Here is a 21,509-nt window from a genome sequence, read left to right on the forward strand (position 1 = left end):
CCCTTTCCTCAGGACACAGAAACCCCCGCGGGAGCCGAGCTTACCGGGCAGCTCAACCCCGACCCCAGCCCCTAAATACAGGGGCACTGCAGCAATAACATGTAAAGACACATTCCTACCGCCACCCCCCCCGCCAAAACCCCAGGCCCTTCGTGAGGGTTCTGAAGCAGAAAGAGCTGAAGAACGGAAGCCATTCAAGACCCACACATTAAGGCAACACGGAAGGGCCCTTCGACCACATGTATGTACGGATGATTGTCGGTGGAGGGGTCCTCCGTGGCCGCGCATTGATGCGGGGTTGCCCGGGAGGGCGGTGCGGCCGCCATCGCCGCCTCAGCGCGGTCCCGCCTCCAGCTGCCAGAGGCCGGGTGGGCGGCGGGATGGCGGCGGCAGCGGCGCGGGGCCGGGTGCTGTGCCTCTTCGACGTGGATGGGACCCTGACACCGGCTCGGCAGGTAGCGGGGCAGCGGGGCACGGGGCTGGGCGGAAAGCGGGGTCCGAGGGCAGCGCGGCATGGCGGAGCGCGTCCCGCCGGCGGGGCCTCACCCGCTGCTTCCCCGCCAGAAAATCGACCCGGAGGTGGACGCGTTCCTGCGGGAGCTGCGGGAGAGGGTGCACATCGGCGTGGTGGGGGGCTCCGACTACGCCAAGATAGCCGAGCAGCTGGGGGACGGCGATGAAGGTGAGGCGCGCACCATGGGCTCCCTCCCCCGTGTCCTAAACCTGACCCAAGCCTGCCCTTGGGGCGGGATGGCCATGCTAATCCTTCCCCCGCTGTGGAGAGCGGGCAGGAATGGGTGCTGCAACCAGCGCTGCCGGCTCCGGCGCTGGGTTTGTACAGCCTTCATCTGGGCTCCCCCTGTCGCGGGCAGGAGCTTTGCTACCTGCTGCGCCGAGGTGGGGTGTCCGGGGGTTCCTCATCGTGTTCAGTGGGGACATGGGGTAAAGGGGGGAGCGGGGCAGCCGCTGCGCCCTCCGCCGTGATTTCCTGCTCTGGCGCGGATGCCAGGCTCGGCTGGGCCCCGAGCTCTTCCCTGATAGATAGAGCGGGGAGGCTGAGAAATGCCCGGCTGAGGCTGGTTGCTGAGTCGGCAGCGCTGTGTGGCCGGGGGCTGGAGTTAGATAACCGGTAACGGCATGGCAGCGGGGAAGGGAGGGGAGGACGGGCAGCAGAATGACACGCACGTAGTTGGAAGCCCGGTATTTTGGAGCCGTTATCTTCATCCTGCCATTGATTCACCCCGTGACCTCGGCCAGGTCGTTTCCCCCCTGCATGCGTCAGCTCCCCACATGCGAGCAGCAGATAATGTCCGTGCTCGCTTTGCGGGGAGCAGAGAGGGCTGGTGGCCCTTTGCGGATGGGGGCAGTGTGGCACTAAGGCAGCAGGAGGATGAGGGGCTCAGTCCTCAGCCCAGTCCTTTTGACCCCTTTTCCCAGGCAGTGCCCATGTTTCATGGTTTTGTTTCCTTCCCCCACAGTCATTGATAAGTTTGACTACGTCTTTGCAGAGAACGGCACAGTGCAATACAAGAATGGGCAGCTGGTCTCAAAGCAGGTATGTCCAGCCTCCTTGCAGCCATGCTCCTTGCTCCCTGTATGCCATGGGGAGCATGCCTGGCCCCTCTTTTCTCCCCCCCCTAAACGCCAGATCTGAAAGTCTCACACCTCCAGTTCATGTTCTTGGGTGGGCTTCTTGGGAGGTCAAGCATCTTCCTCACTCCTTCTCCTCTGTCAGGCCATCCAGGACCACCTGGGAGAAGAGCTGCTGCAGGACCTGATCAACTTCTGTCTCAACTACATGGCGCTGCTGAAGCTGCCCAAGAAACGGTAACGGCCCCAGCCCATGCAAATGGCAGTTGTATCACTGATTGCTATGGAGCTCTGAGCTCCAGAGATGGCCTGAGAACAGCTGAGCTACTGAATTTGCTTGCTGCAGCCTTTATCTTACCATCTAGAGGTCCCATGTAGGATCATTGACGCACCAAGCTGGGCACCGTGGGCAAATAGTGGAGGAGGGTCTTTTTTTCTGGAGGGTGTTCACTATTTTTTAGCATAATGCCTGCTTTTCCATTTGGATTTTCTTCCCTGGGAAGCGAAGAAAATCCATCAGGGTACAGCCACTACGTCCATCAGGGTACAGCCACTACGTCCATCAGGGTACAGCCACTGCATCCATCAGGGTACAGCCACTGCATCCATCAGGGTACAGCCACTACGTCCATCAGGGTACAGCCACTGCATCCATCAGGGTACAGCCACTGCATCCATCAGGGTACAGCCACTACGTCCATCAGGGTACAGCCACTGCATCTATCAGGGTACAGCCACTGCATCCATCAGGGTACAGCCACTACATCCATCAGGGTACAGCCATTGCATCCATCGGGATACAGCCACTACATCCATCAGGGTACAGCCACTGCATGCATCAGGTTACAGCCACTGCATGCATCGGGGTACAGCCACTGCATCCATCGGGGTACAGCCACTGCATCCATCAGGGTACAGCCACTGCATCCATCAGGGTACAGCCACTGCATCCATCACGGTACAGCCACTGTGTGCATCTCATTTAGGACAATGGTACCAGGTCATTACCAGTCAGCGCGTCAGGCATCATTGGTCCTATGATTTTCAAGCAGATGAACAACAGCTGTTTAGATGGGAGGCCCAGCGCCTCAGCACACAGCTTCACACTGTTTCTAAACCAGTGTTTCTGTCTGCTTGCCCCATGGAATCCAGCAGCCACAGGGTGCATTGGACTGGTACACCTCATCTGAAGGAAGACTAGTCCACTGCCAGCAAAGAAAAGGGTAGTTTTCCATTGGATCAGCTCATCCTATTATCACAGAAAGGAGAGGGAGAGGGAAGAGATGACATGAAGGTAGAAGGGGAGAGGAAGAGGCCCTCTTTCAGAGGCAGCCTACAGTTAAACCAGAGTGGGAGCAGTGTCAAACTACCCCTCAGACCATGGTTTCACAAACCATGAGCCAATAGGGCTGTTGCAAGCAGCAGCTCTGCCCTTCTCTCGCCCTGGCCGGTTTGTTCCTGCTCTCCATTTGTGTTTGTAAGCTGGTAAAAGTTGCTAAATACTGTGATCCGGATCAGTTGCCTGATGTGAATCACCATGTGGCAATACAGTGACCAGTGAGGGGGGACAGAGTGGTTCTTTACAACAGGGCTGACAGCAAAACATGCCCCAGAAGTGTGGGCTGGGACCGTCAAGGCTGTTTGGTTTTCTCATTGTTGTCTGGTTGCCCAACAGCCTGGCAGAGTTTCAGCTCCCAGTCACCTCTGTGGATTTAGGCTTATGGGATTTCTAGCAGAGCATGGACTTTAAACCCCATTTCCCGAGTCTTGGCTTAGCGCATGAGCTGCTGAACACTTGGTGCTGCAGAGATGCTGTTCCCAGCTGCCGGCATGCCTGCCCATATGTCTATTCCCCATGTCCATTCTCCATGCCCATGTGTCCATTCCTTCACTGACTTACAAGACAGGAGGCTGAGAGTTTTTCCCCCAGTCTCAGAGTGGTAGCACTTTACTACAGAGAAACAGTGCACAGGGTTGGGAGGGACATCGGGGGTAATGAGCTCAGGGCTCCTCTGCTGGACAGGGAAGGAGATCTCCCTGCTCCAGCTAGGTTTCCACAAGTTTCAGTCTGTTTTCCAATGAGCAGTGCTGCCATCTGTCCCCTGTTTCTGCTGCCCTGCTAGCCTTGGTACCCATCTGAACCCTGGGTGAGTTATTCCAAGGTGATAAGCGGAGAGAACCGGGGGTTTATAACAAAGTAAAAAGAAAGGAGTAGTGTTCTGCCAGCCCAGTGCTTTGAACCAGCCCAACGAGGAGGTGGCAGAGTGGTGGTCCCAGTGCAAGGTGGGGATGGCAAGCAGGAACTGGGTCCTGTCTGTGCAAACTTAGGTGAGAGTTGCAGTGAAAGGTGCAGGGGGACAAACTGAGATACAAAGGCCCTGGTGGGTCCTACCTGATTTGTGTCCCACAAAGGAGTTGTGATTGCTCATCAGCCTGCTGCCAGACATCAGGAGCCAGTTACACTGACCTGTTCCATCTCACTGCCCCAAGGCACTGCCAGCTTCACCCAACACACCCAGCACTTCTTAAAAGCCCCCACGGGTGGAGATGCCACTGTCCCATCAGGCGGTTGGTGCAGTCCTGCCAATAGAATCATAGAATGGTTTGTGTTGGAAGGGACCTTAAAGCTCAGCCAGTTCCAACCCCCTGCCATGGGCAGGGACACCTTCCGCTAGAGCAGGAGGCTCCAAGCCCTGTCTAGCCTGGCCTTGAACACTGCCAGGGATGGGGCAGCCACAGCTTCTCTGGGCAACCTCTGCCAGGGCCTCACCACCCTCACAGTAACTAATTCCTTATCTCTAACCTAAATCTCCCCTCTGTCAGGTTAAAGCCATTCCCCCTTGTCCTGTCACTACAGGCCCCTGGAAAAAGCCCCTTTCCAGAGTTCTTGGAGGATCCCTTCAGGCTCTGGAAGCTGCTCTAAGGTCTCCCTGGAGCCTTCTTTTCTCCAGGCTGAACAAGCCCAGCTCTCAGCCTGCCTCCAGAGCAGAGCTGCTCCAACCCTTGCAGCATCTTCGTGGCCTCCTCTGTCTTTGCGGTTATTCATAACATTAGAAAACGTTTCCTATCATCTCCCCTGTGCTCGTTGCTTCCAGCCCATCCCCAGGGCACACAGGAACTGTTTACTCCTCTTCTCTTACAGTCTCCTTGGAGACACTAATCAGGGGTGCTGATGCCTGGTCTTTACCTGGCATGAAGTACCTGTGAGTGGGCACGGCTCCTCTCCTATTGCCTGTCCCTGCAGGGACTGCATGTCTCACGAAGCAGCCATTCCCCTGGGAAGGTGTGTTTTAGTCTCCCTGCATAGTAACCCTGTGCCCTTGTCCACCCACAGAGGAACCTTTATTGAGTTTCGCAATGGGATGCTGAACATCTCCCCCATCGGGCGCAGCTGCACCCCAGAGGAGCGAATCGAGTTCTCCGAGCTGGACAAGGTACACAGGCTCACCCTCCCCTTTGCTGGTGTTGCACCACCACAGATCTCAGGTCTTACCTGCTTCCTGCCCTTCCCAAGGAGAAAGGAGCCCAGCTCCAAACTGTGCACCAGGCCAGCACATGCACCAAGGTGAAAACAGCACTGGGGGGGGTCAGAAAACTTAAGGAAAGACACAGATGGATGGAAGAATTTGACTTCATTGGGTACCACCAATGCAGTGGGTTGGCCAGCAGGATTCCTTGTGCTGTGGGAGAGCCCCAGGGAATAAGGCACTTATTTAATAGGGTGTTTCCTCATTTACGGTAACCAAAGGCTGCCCAGCAGCTGCCTTCTGTCCCTCACTCTCCCAGCCCCAACAGAGCTGGAACTAATGGGCTTTCCAGACTGGGAGGTGCATGGCAGATCTGCTGGGCAGGTCTCTGGAGCACTTGGCCCATGCTCACAGCAGTGCCTGTCTGGGGGAGCTTCCTTGGGGTTGAGGGATCGGTTGGACTTGGCAAGACTTTTGCAGCAAAGCTGGAGACTGGGTTGGGAGCTTGGCTTTGGGGTAACTGCAGCGAGGAAGGGCTGGGACCTGCTCTTCCCAGGAGCTGCTGAGCTGGTGGCCTGTACGTGACACGGGTCAGGGCTGGTGAAAGCTGGCTGAATGTGCTTGTACTGGGGCTCAGGGAGGGTGGGAAGGGAGCAGAGCAAGGGGCCATAGCTGCCCAGCAGACAGCTTACGGTGGGTTCTGGTTGACTGTCAGTATCCAATTATCCCACCTTTTTTCCTCCCTTTTCCTCCTTGCTCCACAGAAAGAGCGGATTCGGGAGAAGTTTGTGGCAGCCCTGCAGAGGGAGTTTGCTGGCAAAGGCCTGCGTTTCTCTCGAGGTGAGTGGAGAGAGCTGCCCTGGCTTTGCCTGGCCTCTTCATTGTGTTTCCCATGAAATGCTGGGAAGGGGAGCAGGAATCCTGGCTGTTCCCTCTGGGGGCCTGGAGACCCAGGGAGGAGCACAGAGAGCTCATAGTCCTGGAGAGCTGCTGCAGGGACACCCCATTCACATCCAAAACAGGGCGACAGCAGAGAATAAACTGTGCTGCAGATTCAGCTCCCCTGCAGGCAGGCAGACGGGAGGGATTTTGTCCTGCCACGTTATCCCTGCCTTAATTCCAGTTAGCTCTGCAGAACTTCCCCTCCCCAGGAGGTCTGTTCTGGCTCCAGCAGCAGCAGCAGCAGCGTGGCCAGCAGAGCTCCAGGCACATGCGCTTCTCTCTAGGAATGAGACAGGAGTCTCATGCGTGTCTCAGCTCTGGGGTTTACTTGGGAGGGTTGGCTACAGAGGAAACCTCTTTCTTCTTGGAGGAAGAGCTGTGAGAGGCGAGGAGCCTGCAGCTCTGTGCCATGGGCCACTTCTTGGGGTGGCTTTTGCAAGTGAGAGCCACCCTTAGTGAAGATGAGGAACCAAAGGAGGGGCTTGAGCAGTCCTGGGGGTCTGGCCAGCCTGGAGAGCAAAATGAGGGTGTGTAAGCGGTGGGGCTGGTGGTGGACGAGACCCTCCACAGGGCACATGGGTATGTCTGAGATAAGAAGGTGCCATGTGGTAGCCTGAGCTAAAGGGAAAGGGTGTGACAAGGCTGAGAGCCACGAGGTGACACCCCACTCTTGACCCAGCGTGGACAAGTACTGCGGGTCTGGCCCCCTTATAGCCCCTGCTTGCAGCCCCTTCAGCATCCTGCCAGCAGCATCCTCTGCTGCCCACAGCACTGACGCACACTGTTTGTCACAGCAGAGAAGGACAAGGTCCCTGCAGGCACGGGGGACGAGAGCAGAACAATGGGCCTCTCTCCTCTGACTTTGGGAAACCACCATGAAGAGCCTGGGCCTGTTGTGTAGAAGCATCAAGACAAGGGGAGCTGCGGGCCCCCCGCTCCTCCACAGAGAAAACACAGTGTGTCTCAGGTCAGGCATCCAACACCAGGAACACGTGGGAATGGGGCTCTTCTGCCAGGCTGGCTCCATGTGCCTTGGCCCGGACTGTGGAGGACACAAGCCCCAGAGGTGATGGAGGATCTCCCAGCAGCCCCCCAGACCCATGCTCTGCCTAGGAAAGGGACAGTGCTGGCTGTCCCCACACCAGCTCTTCTCCCTTCAAGTTTCCTACCCTCTGCAACTGGCATCAAGACCCCCTTCTAGCTGCTCCGTTGTGTTTAAAAGGCCAGGATGCAGCGAAACAGCGTTTTTCACAGATAAATGGCTTTGGATACTAAACAAGGAAGGATTTTAATGAGGTCAGACAAGTTTGGCTCGTGCTCCCATGCTGACTCCTGCTTCAAGTCTGGGCGCATCCCCATCCTTGGGGTTGTAGGGCACTTGCTCCCATACATATCACAGTGTCCTGCCCAGGTAGGGAAACCTCTGCCCCAAGCTGAACACACAGACTCCATCCTCAGCTCCTCAGGCTCCAAGGAGGGCTCCAACAGGGATACCTCAAACAGCCATGGAGGAGAGGATCATGGCATCAGGAGCTGAACGTTTGAATGGTCTGGGGAATCAGTGCCTCTCCTCCAGCAGGAGCCATCCCTGTGGATAGCTGTCTACTTTACTACTAGAAGTACCTGCTTCCTAAGAGCAGTAGGGTTGTGATTTGTGGAGAAGGAGAGTGTGCAACTCCAGGACTGCTGTCAGCCTAGCAGACTGCCTGGAGAAGCAAATGGTCCCCATGGAGCCAAGAGCAGAGACCTGAACTGGCAGGAGGATGCACATCCAAGTTGAAATCCCCATTACTCCTGGCTCCAAGCGAGATCACAACGTGCGTGTGCCCTAAGGCTTTGTTTTGGGAGGAACTTGTCACCCGTGTTGGTGCTGGGACAAGGTTCTGACTCTGCAGCCTATGCATGCAGTGTGGTGGCTCACAAGGATGGGGAAGCTGCTGCCTCTGAGAACCCTGAAAAGGTTCTGGGGTAAGCCTGGTCTGAAAGCAAGGGCTGGAAGTCTGCTAACCCTGGGTGGCTGTGGGTTTCATGTGCACACATGTGTGCACTCTATGAAAGCTCCCTCACCTCTGTACATCTGCCACATCTGCCTTTGTGCCCCTCCAGATGTGAGCAACTCACACCTGACTGTTGCAGCAAGAGGTGACAGGCCAGGTTGGTGCCCCAGTTATGTTGATGGTACCTCCATGGACCATCCTTGATCAGTGCACACAGCCTGCGTGGGGCCTGCAGCACGGCCAGCTGGGACCCCTGAGCTGTGTGGTGCATGGGGAGTGCTTTGAGCATGCAGGGTGCTGGGAGGTCCCAGTCCCTGCAGGGTTAAGGAGCACCAGAGCGCTCTAGGAGGGCCAGTGATGTTCACACAGGAGCCTTGGTTGCCCCCCGTTGTGACACAGAACATGCTGATGCAAGCTGTGATCCAATGTCTCCCAGCAGATGCATCTCTTGGGAGCTCCCATCCCAGCATCCCCCCTTGCAGTGCTGGTTCCTGCTTGCTGCCTGCCTGCAGTCAGGGGAGCTGTGCTGATGGTCACCACAGCCACACTGATGTCACTCCAGCCCGTTGTCATAGGAACAGCTACATGCTGCAGAGGCACACCAAGGCAGAGCTGGTACCTGGCTCCTGTTTGGGCTGAGGGCTGCACACAGACATCTGGACCTCTCCCACCCCAGCATGGGGGACACCCTGTCAGCTCCCACCAGTGTTGCCCTTCCTTGTGCTGGCAGGTGGCATGATCAGCTTTGACGTCTTCCCGGAGGGCTGGGACAAGCGCTACTGCCTCAACGTGCTTGATGACGAGAGATTTGACACCATCCACTTCTTTGGGAATGAGACGACCCCTGTGAGTATCCCCTGCTCACCCCTCACTTGGCCGCTTTCTCTCCTGCATGGTGCTGCTCCATCATGGTTCCACAGCCTAGGTTCAACCTGTGGCACCTCTAGTGCTGCCAGGGGAAGAGACGTTCTCGTGCAACAGAGGTTTGCAGAAGGCTCATGATGGTAGCAGGGTCACTGTGCTGGGGAGCAGGTCCAGCTCAGCACTGCCCCTGGCACTCTCGGGGGATGCAGCCACTCTTGTGGCTCATAGGACCCAAAATGCACTTAGGAGAGGGCTTTTCAGTAGCAGGAACAGCTTCACCTTCCCTTTACAGCAGTGAAGGATGATGCTCCCTTGCTGCTGTAGACAAGCTTGGCCATCCACTCAGCTCTTTCCAGATGCGGGCAACCTCTGCGCCCCACATGCGCCCACCACATCTTTTGCTAGTTCATCCATAGGCAGGGCAGGGAGCTCCTGGCTCCCTGCAAAAGCTTTGCTGGTCCTGGGCCTTCCCCATCCTTTCTACGCTCCTCCCATGGCACAGAGGAGGGGAGACAAGAGGGAGGGAGCAGGGCTCCAACCCAGGCCCATCTGCCTCTCTGGGACAGCAGAGCCCTGACATCCTCTGTCAGAGCCAGATGTGGAAGCACGGATGAGGATGCTCTGGTGATGCCCTGCTAACACCTTCCCTGTTTCCTGTCTCCCTGCAGGGAGGGAACGACTATGAGATCTACGATGATCCCCGCACGGTGGGACACAGCGTCCAGAACCCACAGGACACGGTCCAGCGATGCCGCGAGATCTTCTTTCCGGAGAGAGCAAACGAGTGCTGACTGCACAGGTCCCGCAGCCCTGCCCTCTCCCCCGCCAGGAAAAGCACCTTCACTGGAGGGATCTGCTCAGGGTGACTGGAAATCCCCACTCTGCAGGGCTGGAAGGGATGTAAGGCATGAGCGCAGGTGGGTGCGCAGGAGGGGGCTTTGCTGAGCAGCCCTTTGGCACTCCCCATCTGCGGCTGGGGCTCACAGGAGCAGACCCTCCTCGCCTCCAGAAAAACTTCTCTCTTACAGTTTGGGCTGGGGGGGCAGCAATGGAGATGCTTTCTTGGTCAGAAAGCACTGAAGGGGCCAGTCACAAGAGCGTGTGTGTGACCATCCTGTGCTCCCTCCCCTCTTCTCTTCTTTTCCCTCTGTTTCTCTCAACACTTCTGCATGAGGGAGCATGTGTCTCACCTTTCTCTCCCCTTTGCACCTTGGCTGGGGAGGCTGGGGCTGCTGAGGCCCCAGGCACTCTCCATGGGGCTGCTCTGAGGCAGGAGGCCAGGAAGGCTGTTTGCTCCAAGTAGGAAGGGGTAGCTGCGACCCCAGCTGGTTGCAGCATTGGGCATCCTAAAAGAGGAGGTCGCCATGTCCTTGCCCTCAATGCCACGCTCTGCCAGTCACTACAGGTGACCTGGGAATTACAGTTTTAGAATGACTGACTGGGTTTCTGCTCTGAGCTTTGCTCAGGTGCATGAAGAAACTAATTCTCTCTTTAGCCCTCAAAAAAACCCCAGGATGTATTTTCTGTGTTCTCAAATGAGACCTTCTCTGGTGTGGCTGGAGGACGCCAGGCACCTGATGTGTGCAGGGCACTCTGTGGAGCCGCTGTGGGCAGAAGGCTTCCTGGTCCTCTGCCCACTGCCATGTCCATTAGGTGTCACAAGTGTGTCAATGTAAAACCTCACCCAGGGCATTCATAACAGACCAGGTCGCCTTCCTTCCCAGTGCTCAGCTTTCCATCCTGCTGCCAGAGGCATCCTCAGAGAGGGCCAACACAGGCCAGACTTGGTTCGTAGTGCCAATGGAGGTACCCCCTCAACAGTGCCCTCCAAGCCTGCTTTTCCACCCCATCTCACCCCATACGCTCAGTTTACATGGTCACCTTTAGGGAGGCAGGATCTGCAGTACTGTCATATGTCCTGCTGCTCTCTTCTGGGTCTTCATGCTTTGCAAAACCACATCTGCCCTTCAGCCCTTGACCTCATGTTGCCCCTTTGTTCCTGGCAGCTGTGCTGGGACATGTGGCTGCACCGATGACACTAGTCACAACTTGGTACTCCAGAGAAGCTCAGGGATCCCCTCCAGGGAGATGTCCACTTACAGCTACCCAGGGCACACGTACCTGGTGTTTGTGGTCCTGGAAGATAGTGAATGTTCCTGCAACCCTCCCCTTTCTCACCACGCCCCTGTTGCTGTGGCACTGTCCTGTCTCTTGGTCCTGCTTTCTCTCCCCTTTTTCTCCTGTTCCTGCTGTCCTTGCCATTGTTCCTCATCTCCCACCTGGACTGCAGAGAGAAGTTTCTCAGCTGGCTGCCACCACCGTAACCAAGGGACTGCATGCATCAGGTGAGATATGTCAGTACTCATACACCCAGGGCAGAGCTCCCATGTGGCCACGGGCAGAGTCCTGAGTGGTCCTTGGTGCTGCTGCCTGGCCACAGGAGCAGGGGTGCTGCTCCTCCTCCTGACTGCACCTCTTAACTCTACAACGCATCAGGTCTGTAATGCACCCCATCTGCATGAGCACAAGGGTCTGCCCAGCATCCAGAGATCCCCAACAAATGCACAAACTCCTCTTTCTACCCAGAGATTGTTGCATGGCAGAAGAGGACCTGTTGGAGAAACCTGAATGCAGGCTACTCTTTTCACAGGCCACTGGTTTTGGCACTGAAACCTTCATGGAGGAATCGTGTTTTGTGGTTCCTCCTTCTCTGTTTCACTGTGGATCAGGTGATGTGTGCGGTTGGGGGGGGTTAATTTTCCTGTAGTGTATTCAAACCCAGCAGGAGCTCTTGTGAGTTCAGTGGTGAATGAAGAGCAGCCCTGAAGTCACAAGACACTGGTGGCCCTGGGGGCTGAGATGACTTGCACATTTGAAGGGAAGGACAGGCTCTGTCCCGGTGGCAGTGCGTCCCTTGCTCAGGGTGGGGGGCTTGCAGGGCGAGCAGAGCAGAGGCAGGGTTGGCCTCCATGGCACCTGCCATCACTGTCTGCTCAAGAGCTCACCCTGTGTGCACGGGTGGGATCAAGCCCAGGAGCCTTCCCTGTTCCTGTCTGTGGCTTACACCAAGCCTGGGCCAGCTGAGGGCACCTTGCAGCAGGAGCAGCTGTCCTGCTGGAGGGGTGAGGATGCTATCAGAAGTACCTGGGGCAGCACCTCAGAGTCACAGCATGGCTGAGGTTGAAGGGGCCTCATCTGCTCCCACCCTGCTGCTCAAGCAGGGCTGCTGAGAGTCCCGGCTGCCTGCTTTGTGCCCTTGCAGGCAGGGATGAGGCACAGAGCTGGGGTGCGAGCCCTGTGCCTGCGCCTGAGACCCCTTTGCCATGATGTTCCTCACCCGCTGGGTGCCTGTGGTGTGAGCTGGGGGTTCTGTGCATGTGTGAGTGAGATGATGTGGTGGGCCCTGTGCTGGGGAGTGGCTCCGTGTCTGTGTGAGATGGGCAGCTCCTGTCTGGCAAATACCAACTGTTAAATAAGAAATATATTTAAATACAGATATATGTATATTAAAACAAATAAAATCAATCCTATTAAAGCTACAACACGCAGTGGTTGGAGGCAGCGTGTGCTTTGTGCTGGGCTCTGTTGGGCTGAGACACATCCAGATGGCAGGTACCCAAAATCCCTGCAGCAGTGGGAGACCAGCCCCAACCCCAGTCCCCATCCCAGTGGGCAGCAGCCTCCCGTCCCAGGCTCAGCATCTGCTCCGCCTGAGCAAAACTGGAGCACCCCCGAACCCCCAGGCCATGCTGTCTGGATGAATCCCTGAGTGCTCCAGGTCCTTTACCTGGGACAGCCAGCAGCATCCCCACTGTTACACACACAGGACAAAGAGCCAGGATGGGCAGGGCTCATGGGAAAGTCACTTTTAATGGTTTATTGCCAATGTTACAAAGGTTGACACATGGTCAGACAGGCGGGAAACACACCGGAGTTGTAAAAACACCACAAGTCTGGGGTTGTAGTTTATTCCCCCCAAAAATAGGGAAAGGGAAACCAACCAAATCAATCAAGGTTTGCCTTGGCCAAGCTGACTCTGTGTCCCAGGGATCCTGGGGCCTGAGCCAGCATCACCACAGCCCCTGGGTGAGCCGGGCTTGGGGTTGGCAGTGAGACGGGCTGTGGGGTATCCCCACGTCAGCCTGGGCTGGGGCAGCAGGCAGTGGGTCCTCCTGAACCCACAGGGCCTGGCTGGCACCGGCCTCGTCCCTTCTCCCTGCTTACAACAGACCCGTCCTCACCGCAGCAGCAGCAGCAAGAGGTGGAAAAGGCCTCTCTCCATCAGTGCTGAGGGCCATGCGCAGGGAGCAGGTCCCCAGGGAGCTGGGTGTCACCTCCCCAGGCCCACTTGGAATAAACCCTTTCAGATGCTGATGATTCTTGGAGCATCGCCTGGGGTCAGCTCCGGCCCAGCCCGGTGTAAGGTGTCCTTGTCCCATTGACCTCTGCCTTGTCCCTCCTGAGCCCGCCTGGCCAGGGCATGGCAGAGAAGACCAAAACCAAAGAAGTTTGTGCTTTGTATACGAGACCCTGCCTACACCGAGGGGCTGGGGAGAAGTGGCTGAGGCTATTTACACCCCTCAGCCCCTCACATCCCCCTGGCAAGCTATGGATATGCACACACACACACATACACACACATACAGATAGGAAGCAGGGTCTCCAGAGGGCTGGGGGGGACGAGGCGCTGCCATCTCCCCCAAAACCACATCAGTATGGAGCCAAACTAAGTGCAGTACCGGCCCAGGGGTGGTGGGGAGCACAGGGGTGCCAAGTTCACCCCTGCCCCTGTGGGTACAGGGCCCAGCACCCTGCCAGCACCCATTTGCCCCTTGGTGTTTTCTTTCTGTAAGCCACCCACCTCCCCGTGACACCGCTGGCCTGAGGTCTGCTGATGGAGGGATGTGGCTCAGGAAGGTGCCATCAGCTACCAGCAATAGTGATACGCTGCCCCACACTGCCCTGTTTCCCCCCAGCCCCACAGCGTGCCCTGCTGCTGGGGTACTGTAGGCAATGAGACCAAATGGGGAGCCCATCTTGCCAAAGCGGGGTTTAGGAGGACGAGCCAAGCTCCCCCAGCCTTCCCTCTCCCGCTCTCAGCACCGGTGGGCAGGGACAGGGCTGGTTCCCCTGATCCCCATGGCCTCCGGGGCAAGAAAGGGGACATGGGGCTCGGCACTGCCCCCAGCGCTGGAGGGCGGCAGGGGAGGGCTCTGCTTTCCCCGTCCCCCTCGACAGACACTTACAAACACACACAGAGAAAGGAAACCGTAACCTTATAAAAGACACCGAACGCAAACGCCTGCATGTTTGGGGGCAGCCCCGGCCCCACCGCCGCCTCGGGCCCCCGTGTGAGCGGCCGGGCAGGTTGGCTCTGTGGGGCCGAGCGGCCAGTGGCCCCCCCCCAGGGGCCTAGGAGCCGATGATCTGGCCGGACCACGTCTCGTGCTTCGTGTGGGGTGCCAGGTTGGTGAGGACCACCTCCACCGCCTGGAACTTCTGGTTCTTGGGAGGGATGGGGCAGACCTTGTACGTCACCTCGTCCCCCTCCACCGGCACATACTCCCCCTCGATGCTGCAGGAGAGGAGAGGAGAAGTGGGGCTGGGGCCAAGAGCTGGACCACCCAGCACCAAGGAAGGAAGATGCCCAATCCATCAGCAGCGCCTTGGGGGTAGGGGACAAGCAGAGCCTCATCTCCACATCACAGAGACCTCCTAACCCCAGCCCGCAGGTCTCCAGCCCCACACATCCCCAGACTTACTCAGACACGTGCACGAAGATGTCCTCTGTGCCGTTCTCGGGGGTGATGAACCCATGGCCCTGGGAGCGAGAGAACTGCTTGCAGACACCCTTGAAGATGGGGCCAGCAGAGGCACGTGCTGTGCTGCAGGAGGAAAGGGATGGAGATATCTCACTGGGGGGGACAGCACAGGGAGGGGTTTGTTAGGAATAGGCAGCATTCCATGGGGAGAGTATATGGATCCCACCTGCCGGCAGACAGGTGCAGAGATTGCACAGTGGCAACATGCCCCAGCCGCAAAGAGCCCTACTGGTGGCTGTGGCCCCTGCTCAGCTGAGCGGGACAGCCCCAAGCCCGCTTGCTGTGCGCTGGGTACTCACGCTGAGTAGGTCCTGGTCCTCTTGGTGGGGAGCGGGCTGGGCAGGTCCCGCAGCAGCAGGTTGCCGCGCTCCCAGATGCGGCTGCCCTCGCGCTGGAAGGGGAAGGTGGGCCACACCGGAGACTTGGGCGAGTGCAGCGGGGGCACCGCTGGCGGGGCGCTGGGGTCCGATGACATGGTGGGGCCGGCGGGCTCCTCCGGTCTGGGGACAGATGGGCAGGCAGGCGGCGGGAGAGAGGGCACCCCGGGTCTGCTGGGTACCTGCGGCCAGGGGAGCAAAGGGGGGTGTTAGAGGGCATCCCCAGGGAGGGGGTTTGGCAGCAGGGGCAGTTTGCTGTCAGGAACAGCCCCCTCTGCTCCCAGCCCACACCTGTGGGTGCAGGCAGCACACACCCACATCACACTGTGGGTGATGGCCTTTGGTACTGAGCACCAACACCAGGTGCTAGGAATTGCCCTGGGAAGCCCATCCCGGCTTGGATCAACCCAGGCTATTCACAGATTCATAGAATGGTTTGGGTTAGAAGGGACCTCAAAGCTCATCCAGTTCCAACCCCCTGCCACAGGCAGGGACACCTTCCACTAGAGCAGGTTGCTCCAAGCCCCGTCCAACCTGGCCTTGAACACTGCCAGGGATGGGGCAGCCCCAGCTTCTGTGCGCAACCTGTGCCAGTGTCCCACTGGAGCAGTTAAACAATCTAAACAGTTCCTGCAAAACAATCCCAAGGGAAGGACCTGGTTTATGTCTTTGTCTTTCATTTGTTTCAGGATAATCCCATATATTAGAGATGAAGTCAATAAGAAGCATGTCCTGGGAGAAGGAGCAGCTGAGCGTAGGGACCATTTTGGGAAGGATGCCCATGCAGTGCCAGCACTCCAAGGCTCCCGGCCCCAGCCTCTGAGATGCTCCCACAGCCTGGGATTTCTGCTGAAAGGATGAAGGAAAAGGGCTGAGCCAACAGGCAGGCTGAGGTCAGGGTCTGAGGTCTCCCCACCGCTGGAGGTTGCCTCAGTGCTATGGGATGTAGGACCCAAGCCCAGCCCCAGTCAGCAGCCTGCTGCCCACTGGCCACATCCCTACAGGGAAGGGGCAGTGGGAGGCTACACGCACGTCACTGGGGCACCTCAGATGGGCCACGACAGCTCAGCCACTGCCGCTGTGGGCATTGGGCCCCAGGTTCTGGCAGGCATCGTGTGGTTTGCAAGGAGGTAAAGCCCAAGGGGTAACCCTGTGCTGGGATGTGCAAGAGCTGGTCTGGCAACCGAGTCACCCACCAAAGAGCAGGAGCCAGAGCAAGCGTGAGCACGGCTGAACCACCCCGAGCATGAACCCTGAAGCAGGTTTCCCCTGACACCCCACGTTGTTAGCATCCCCTTCCCTGCCAGCCCATGCAGCCCTGCCAACCCCGCCGTGGCACGCAGCATCCTTTGGGAGGACCCCAGCACACCCTGGGAAACCCGGGGAATAGTTAATTTGGTTTCTGACTCATCCATGGCCCCTCGAGGCACAGTGGCTCTGGGACAAAGCACAAAAGGGGGTCACCTCAGCTCTGAAATTAGCAGGCACCAAGGACATGGGAAGAGATTTCTAGAGCAGCTGAAGGGTTGGGAGGGACCCAGGGGGTCTGCCCATCCACACCTCAGTTAGTGTCCTAGGGGTGGCTCCCGCTCAGCCCTGCAAAGCTTCACCCAGGTTTCAGGCAGCAGAGACCACGCTGGAGGTGCCCCTGCCAAGGCAAAACCCAGCACTTTGCTCTTGCCCTTCAAGATGACTTCCAGCCATAACCGCAAACCCCTCTGAACCATCCTTCCCATCGCTGCCTTCCCATCCACCCCTTCACGCGCTTCACTGGCTCCTCTGTGCCATGAAGCCCCTGCCCCCTGCTCCACGGCCCACCCACACCAGGGCTGCTCAGCTCCTGCCTTGCCAGCCTCAGCATCTCCTCCTGCCATTCCCAGGCTCACCATCTCCTTCCCCCGTGCCCGAGGAGCTCAGAGGGGCTCACGGAGTCCCGCAAGCGAGGCATCCAAAAGCCTGGGCAGCCACCACACTGCTCCCATCTGTGCCCCCCCTCCTGCCCACCCTGCCTGTGCTGGCAAGCAGCCTGGCTGCTTCTGGGCAGTGATGTGGTCCCCAAGCGCTGCTGCAGGATCTGGCGTCTTCCCAGGAGGATCAGGGCTGGACGAGCGGAGCGATGTGGGGAAGCAGCCCTCAGTTCTCTGCCACATCATGGAGCTGACACTATGAAAATGGCTTCACCACAGAGTGCCTCCTCCGTGCTGCTTTCACTGAGGAGACCCTTTCTGTTTCCCCACCAGATTAGGGACAATGGAGGGTATTTAACCTGAATAGGGATGCTTGGAGCAAACTATTAGTATGCTGAGGGGGTTGGCTGGCACCAGGAGAAAGAGCTTCCTCCAGCGGGTCCACGTGAGGCTGGTGAAATGGAAGTTTCCCAGAGGGAAAAGAAAAACAGGAGGTGAAGGGGAAGGGGTGCGCAAGAGGGGGAGCCTTGCAGGGAGACAATGGCTTGGGCAAATGAAGTGACAGCCGAGAGTGGGTCTGTGCCAGGTTCACCTGTGGGACCAGCACCGGCCTGGGTGCCCTGGAGGGCCTCCTGCTTTGGGTTGAGCAGGAGCCTGCTGGGCACCACCGAGGCAGAGAACACACTCCTGAGGCCTGAGGATGGCGACTGCTGTGTGCCCCCATTAGCTCAGCTTGCCCCACATGGGAAAACAAGCTGAGTGCATCAGCCCTCAGTGCTTTGGGGAGCTCTGGCTGGTCTGTAGGGATGTGGGGAAAGCCCTGGCAAAGCGCAGCAGCTCACTGGGATTGTACAGTGACAGGGCACTGCAAGGCTGTGGGGTCCCCATCCTTGGGGGTGTGCAGCCCCCTGGACACATCCTCCTCAGAGGCATTGCACCTAAGTCCTGCTTGGAGTGGGGGCTAGAGCAGAGACCCCTGTCCTGTGGCCATGCCAAGGTTGGCTTCCAAGGCCAGGCACTCTCTGCTCTTCTCTCTTTGTTTGGGGGTCACCCTTGGGGCCCAGTGACCGAACACCCAGTTTTGCTGCTGCTGGTGAAGCTGAGGCTGAGCGGGAGCTTTGGCACCATGGGGCTCCAGGGCGGTATCCTGCCTTCCACCTCATTTAAATCCCCGCAGCAAACAAAGGGACTGAGGAAATTAAACTCAGTAAAAGCAGGCTGAGAGAAGAGGGGAGACATGAGCATGTCCTTGCTGGTGTCCCCTCTCCCTAGCCCAGATGGAGAGCAGGGAAAGCCTCTCCTGCCCTTCTTCCTCCTCTGTTCTCTACCCCACCACCCTCTGCCAGCCCTTTCTCCATGCTGCAGCCCCAGCAGGTGACAAGGAGGAGGCACTTGGGGGCATTTCCCCTTCTCCTCCATCACCAGTGTCATGCTCCCCTTCGCTGGGACCACAAGCACCTGTCCCCACCGCAGGTCTCTGCCAGCCAGGCAGACACCACCCTCAGCACCGTGCCCATTGCATGCACGTCTACAGCGCAGGGATGAAATCCGGGTCACTCGAGGAGGCGAGCAGAGGCCGCAGCAGCCCAGCTCTGGCATGAGGCTTGGGAAGCCTTCCTCCAGTGTAGCCCCATCCCCACAGGCACTGCAGGACCTGCACCTCGCTGTCTCCCCTGGGTGGCTTTGTCCTGCAGGTCCCCTGGGGTGACAGTCCCCTGAGGAGGTGTGCAAGCGGCACCGAGACCAGCACTCCATGGAAGAACGCTTCTCATAACAACACCCCAACTCTGCCTGTGCTCCCACCTCCCCACATAAAACCTCTCAGAATGAACCCCAAAGTGCTCTGGTGACAGGGTTTCCTTCCGCAGCAGCAGCCAGCTTTGCTTTTGTGTTTTCAGAGGGCAGGCTCCCGAGCCAAGCTGACAGTCGGAATGCTCGCAGGCAGAAGGCAGGAAAGCCAGGCCAATTAAGGCAGACAGGCAGTAGACACATCAGCTTTTATCTTGAGATCCAAGTACCCCATTTATCATCAGCGACTGAAAGGTCTGTGCTTTATCAAATAAAATCACTGTCTTTCTCTGCCTCTTTAAAGCCAAACACATTGACTTGGGTGCTGTCTGTGACCTTGTTTAACTAAACAGCCCTTCAAGGTCTCCCAGAAGGGGAGAAGGAGCCTTTTGAAGAGGCACCAGCCCCTCTCTGCCACTCCCCGTTCATTAGTGGCAGCGAAGAAAACCCCTCACACATCCCTCAGCCAGGCAGGGGAATGCATATTTAATTGGCTTAATGGCCCTCGGTGAGCTGGCCCTCCTACACGGCACTTCTTTGTGCTCCTTCCCATCTGCTGGAACCCCAAGGCTGCCCAGGACGGATGGACGGATGGATGGATGGATGGCTGCTCCACCAGCGGCTGTCACGCTCCGGCTCTGGTCGTGACCCACCATCCCCTTTATGGGCTGTTTCCCTTCCCGCCGCCGCATTCCTTTGCAAATCCCTGCCTCAGATGCTGTCTGCCACCACGCTTGGGTCTGCCGAGTGCCGCCGCTCCCCCTGCCCCAGCCAAGGAGCTGCAAGTTGTTTTCTCCCTGCTGCCCTTTCCAGCAAGATGCTACATGGGCTCTTCCCTGCCACTCACCATCATGTTCTTTCTGTCTCTCATGACTGGCAGTGGCCCCTGTTCAGAAGCCAGGTTTACCTCCCTGCTTTGTCCACCCCAGTAGCAGAAAGGTGTCTGTATGTCAGACCCCCATCTCCGCAGCTGGTTGCTGGCAGCCATCTCCTCACCCCACGAAGCAGGGAAAGCGATGTTCTGGCCCACCGCCATCCTCGGTGGAAGCTGATGCCCCCCCAGACCCGGCCTGTCTAGACACAGGCTGAAACAGAAGAGCTACACCCCCCAGACGCAGAAACGTGCCCCCAGAGCTAAGTGCAACAATAAGAATCCCACGTTTCAGCTGCTTGGCACATTCATATGCCAAGGGACCCAGCAGCAATGTGGCAGCCAGCAGAGAGCCCGCATCAGCACCTCCTGGGGGCTGCCGTGAAGGGCTGGAACCAGCTGGGGAACCTGGATGGCTCCAGGCAGCGGGTGGCACAAGCAGGTTACCCCTCGCTGGGCTGCGTTTCTCCATCCTCCCTTGGAGGAGGCTCACAGCCTTGGCGTCTGGCAGGTTTTTATAAATGCTGTCTCTACCCGATGCTAATGAAAGCCCCTCAGCCCTCCCCACCCCTTCCTGGTCATGCTGTTAAGAGTTAATACCAAGCAAAGCAATTTCCTTGCCCACCCTGCATGTTAAAAACCCCTCTGCTGAGACAAATTACTATAGGAAAAATAAACTAGGCGGTTTTGGGGGAATACAGACTGACAGCATCCTCTCCCTAGCTAAGCCAATCACGCTCCCAACTCCAGGGATCTTTGCTGAGATAGTCTCGCCTACGATACAGCCTGCTTAGCGCTAAAATATGAATGTCACCTTTATGGATCGATTATAAAAAGCTCCCTTAGTGCTGGGGTGCCCAGTTCTCCAGGAGGCCACGGGGGAGAGAAAGAAGGCTGCCAGATGCAAAGGAGAAGCAAAGGGAGAAGCCATCATGGAGGCTTGATTTACCTTTTAAGCATATATGCATAATCCTCACTCCCAAATACCAAATGTATGGAATTAGGTTGTTTTGTTGGGTTTGGTTTGGGTGCATTCTTTTAATTAGAACAGTGTCTATTCAAAGACCTGGTGCAAATGTCCTCATCTGTGCGTCCTTCCTTCCTCCTTTGTGGATCTAACTTGCCATCAGCAGGAATGAATAGTGCAGCCAGTCCTAAAGAAACCCCAATTCAAGCCCACATCATTATCAGCCTGGTTTGATTAGAAGGGTTTTTTACAGACTGCCTCCCCTTCACCCGGCAATCAGAGAGCTGGGTCCAGCTGATCTCAGCCCCTCATGGCAAAGCCCTGGCTGTCTGCCCCCCAGCCACAGCAGACATACAGTACCACACTGCCACCGCCACCTCCAGAGGAGTTATTGTTCCTGAGGCTGGTGGGGAACAACCGAACCGGGGGAGAGCAGTCGTGCCTCAGCCTCGCACCTCTCCACCGTCAAAAGGAAAAAGCAGGTTTAAAAGACAGTGGCGGTGCACGAAGTTTAACCTCTATCCACAATAGCCCCGGATGGCCATTGTGCCTCCCCTCACTCACCTCCTTAGCACTGATGGGCTCCCTGGAGTTGCGCTCTGCAAAGCATCGGTGCTCGGCGGGGCCGAACGCTCCTCCGCTGCCGTGCGAGGAGCAGTGGTCTCTCCTGCAGCCTGGCTGCGGGGGGCTGTCTTCGGCTGCCTGCCTGCCTGCCTGCCGGCTGATGGACCTGCGGGATCTGATGTGTGGATGATGTGCGCCTCGCACACACACACGCATCCACACGCCTTCCCTGACGTCAGGGCCAGGCCAGGGGGAGCGGGCAGGTGGGAGGGATCAGGCTGGTCATTTCTGAGCTAGGCTTAAAGAAGCAAGGCTGTATGGGAGGCTGGAGGCTACGAGGGTTAGCCCAGGGG

The 21,509-nt window shown here is 57.7% G+C and overlaps 2 protein-coding genes across 2 annotated transcripts; one reads left to right on the plus strand and one right to left on the minus strand.

Annotated features, from left to right (window-relative positions):
• Positions 1 to 292: 292 nt before the first annotated feature.
• Positions 293 to 11,031, plus strand: PMM1 (phosphomannomutase 1). The gene is made up of 8 exons (XM_061362924.1): positions 293 to 455; positions 565 to 682; positions 1,479 to 1,555; positions 1,736 to 1,827; positions 4,925 to 5,024; positions 5,822 to 5,897; positions 8,727 to 8,842; positions 9,529 to 11,031. The coding sequence occupies exons 1-8, from the start codon at positions 381 to 383 to the stop codon at positions 9,649 to 9,651; spliced, it is 777 nt and encodes a 258-aa protein (XP_061218908.1). The 5' UTR covers positions 293 to 380; the 3' UTR covers positions 9,652 to 11,031.
• Positions 11,032 to 14,119: 3,088 nt separating this feature from the next.
• On the minus strand, positions 14,120 to 21,509 carry CSDC2 (cold shock domain containing C2). The gene is made up of 4 exons (XM_061363022.1): positions 21,157 to 21,509; positions 14,982 to 15,241; positions 14,623 to 14,745; positions 14,120 to 14,435 (listed from the first exon to the last, which is right to left on the minus strand). The coding sequence occupies exons 1-4, from the start codon at positions 21,370 to 21,372 to the stop codon at positions 14,273 to 14,275; spliced, it is 762 nt and encodes a 253-aa protein (XP_061219006.1). The 5' UTR covers positions 21,373 to 21,509; the 3' UTR covers positions 14,120 to 14,272.

The sequence above is a fragment of the Neopsephotus bourkii genome, unplaced genomic scaffold, assembly GCF_033783945.1.
Source record: "Neopsephotus bourkii isolate Nb327-2 ecotype Australia unplaced genomic scaffold, CSIRO-AGI_Nbou_v1 NB_107, whole genome shotgun sequence".
NCBI classification, from domain to species: domain Eukaryota; kingdom Metazoa; phylum Chordata; class Aves; order Psittaciformes; family Psittacidae; genus Neopsephotus; species Neopsephotus bourkii.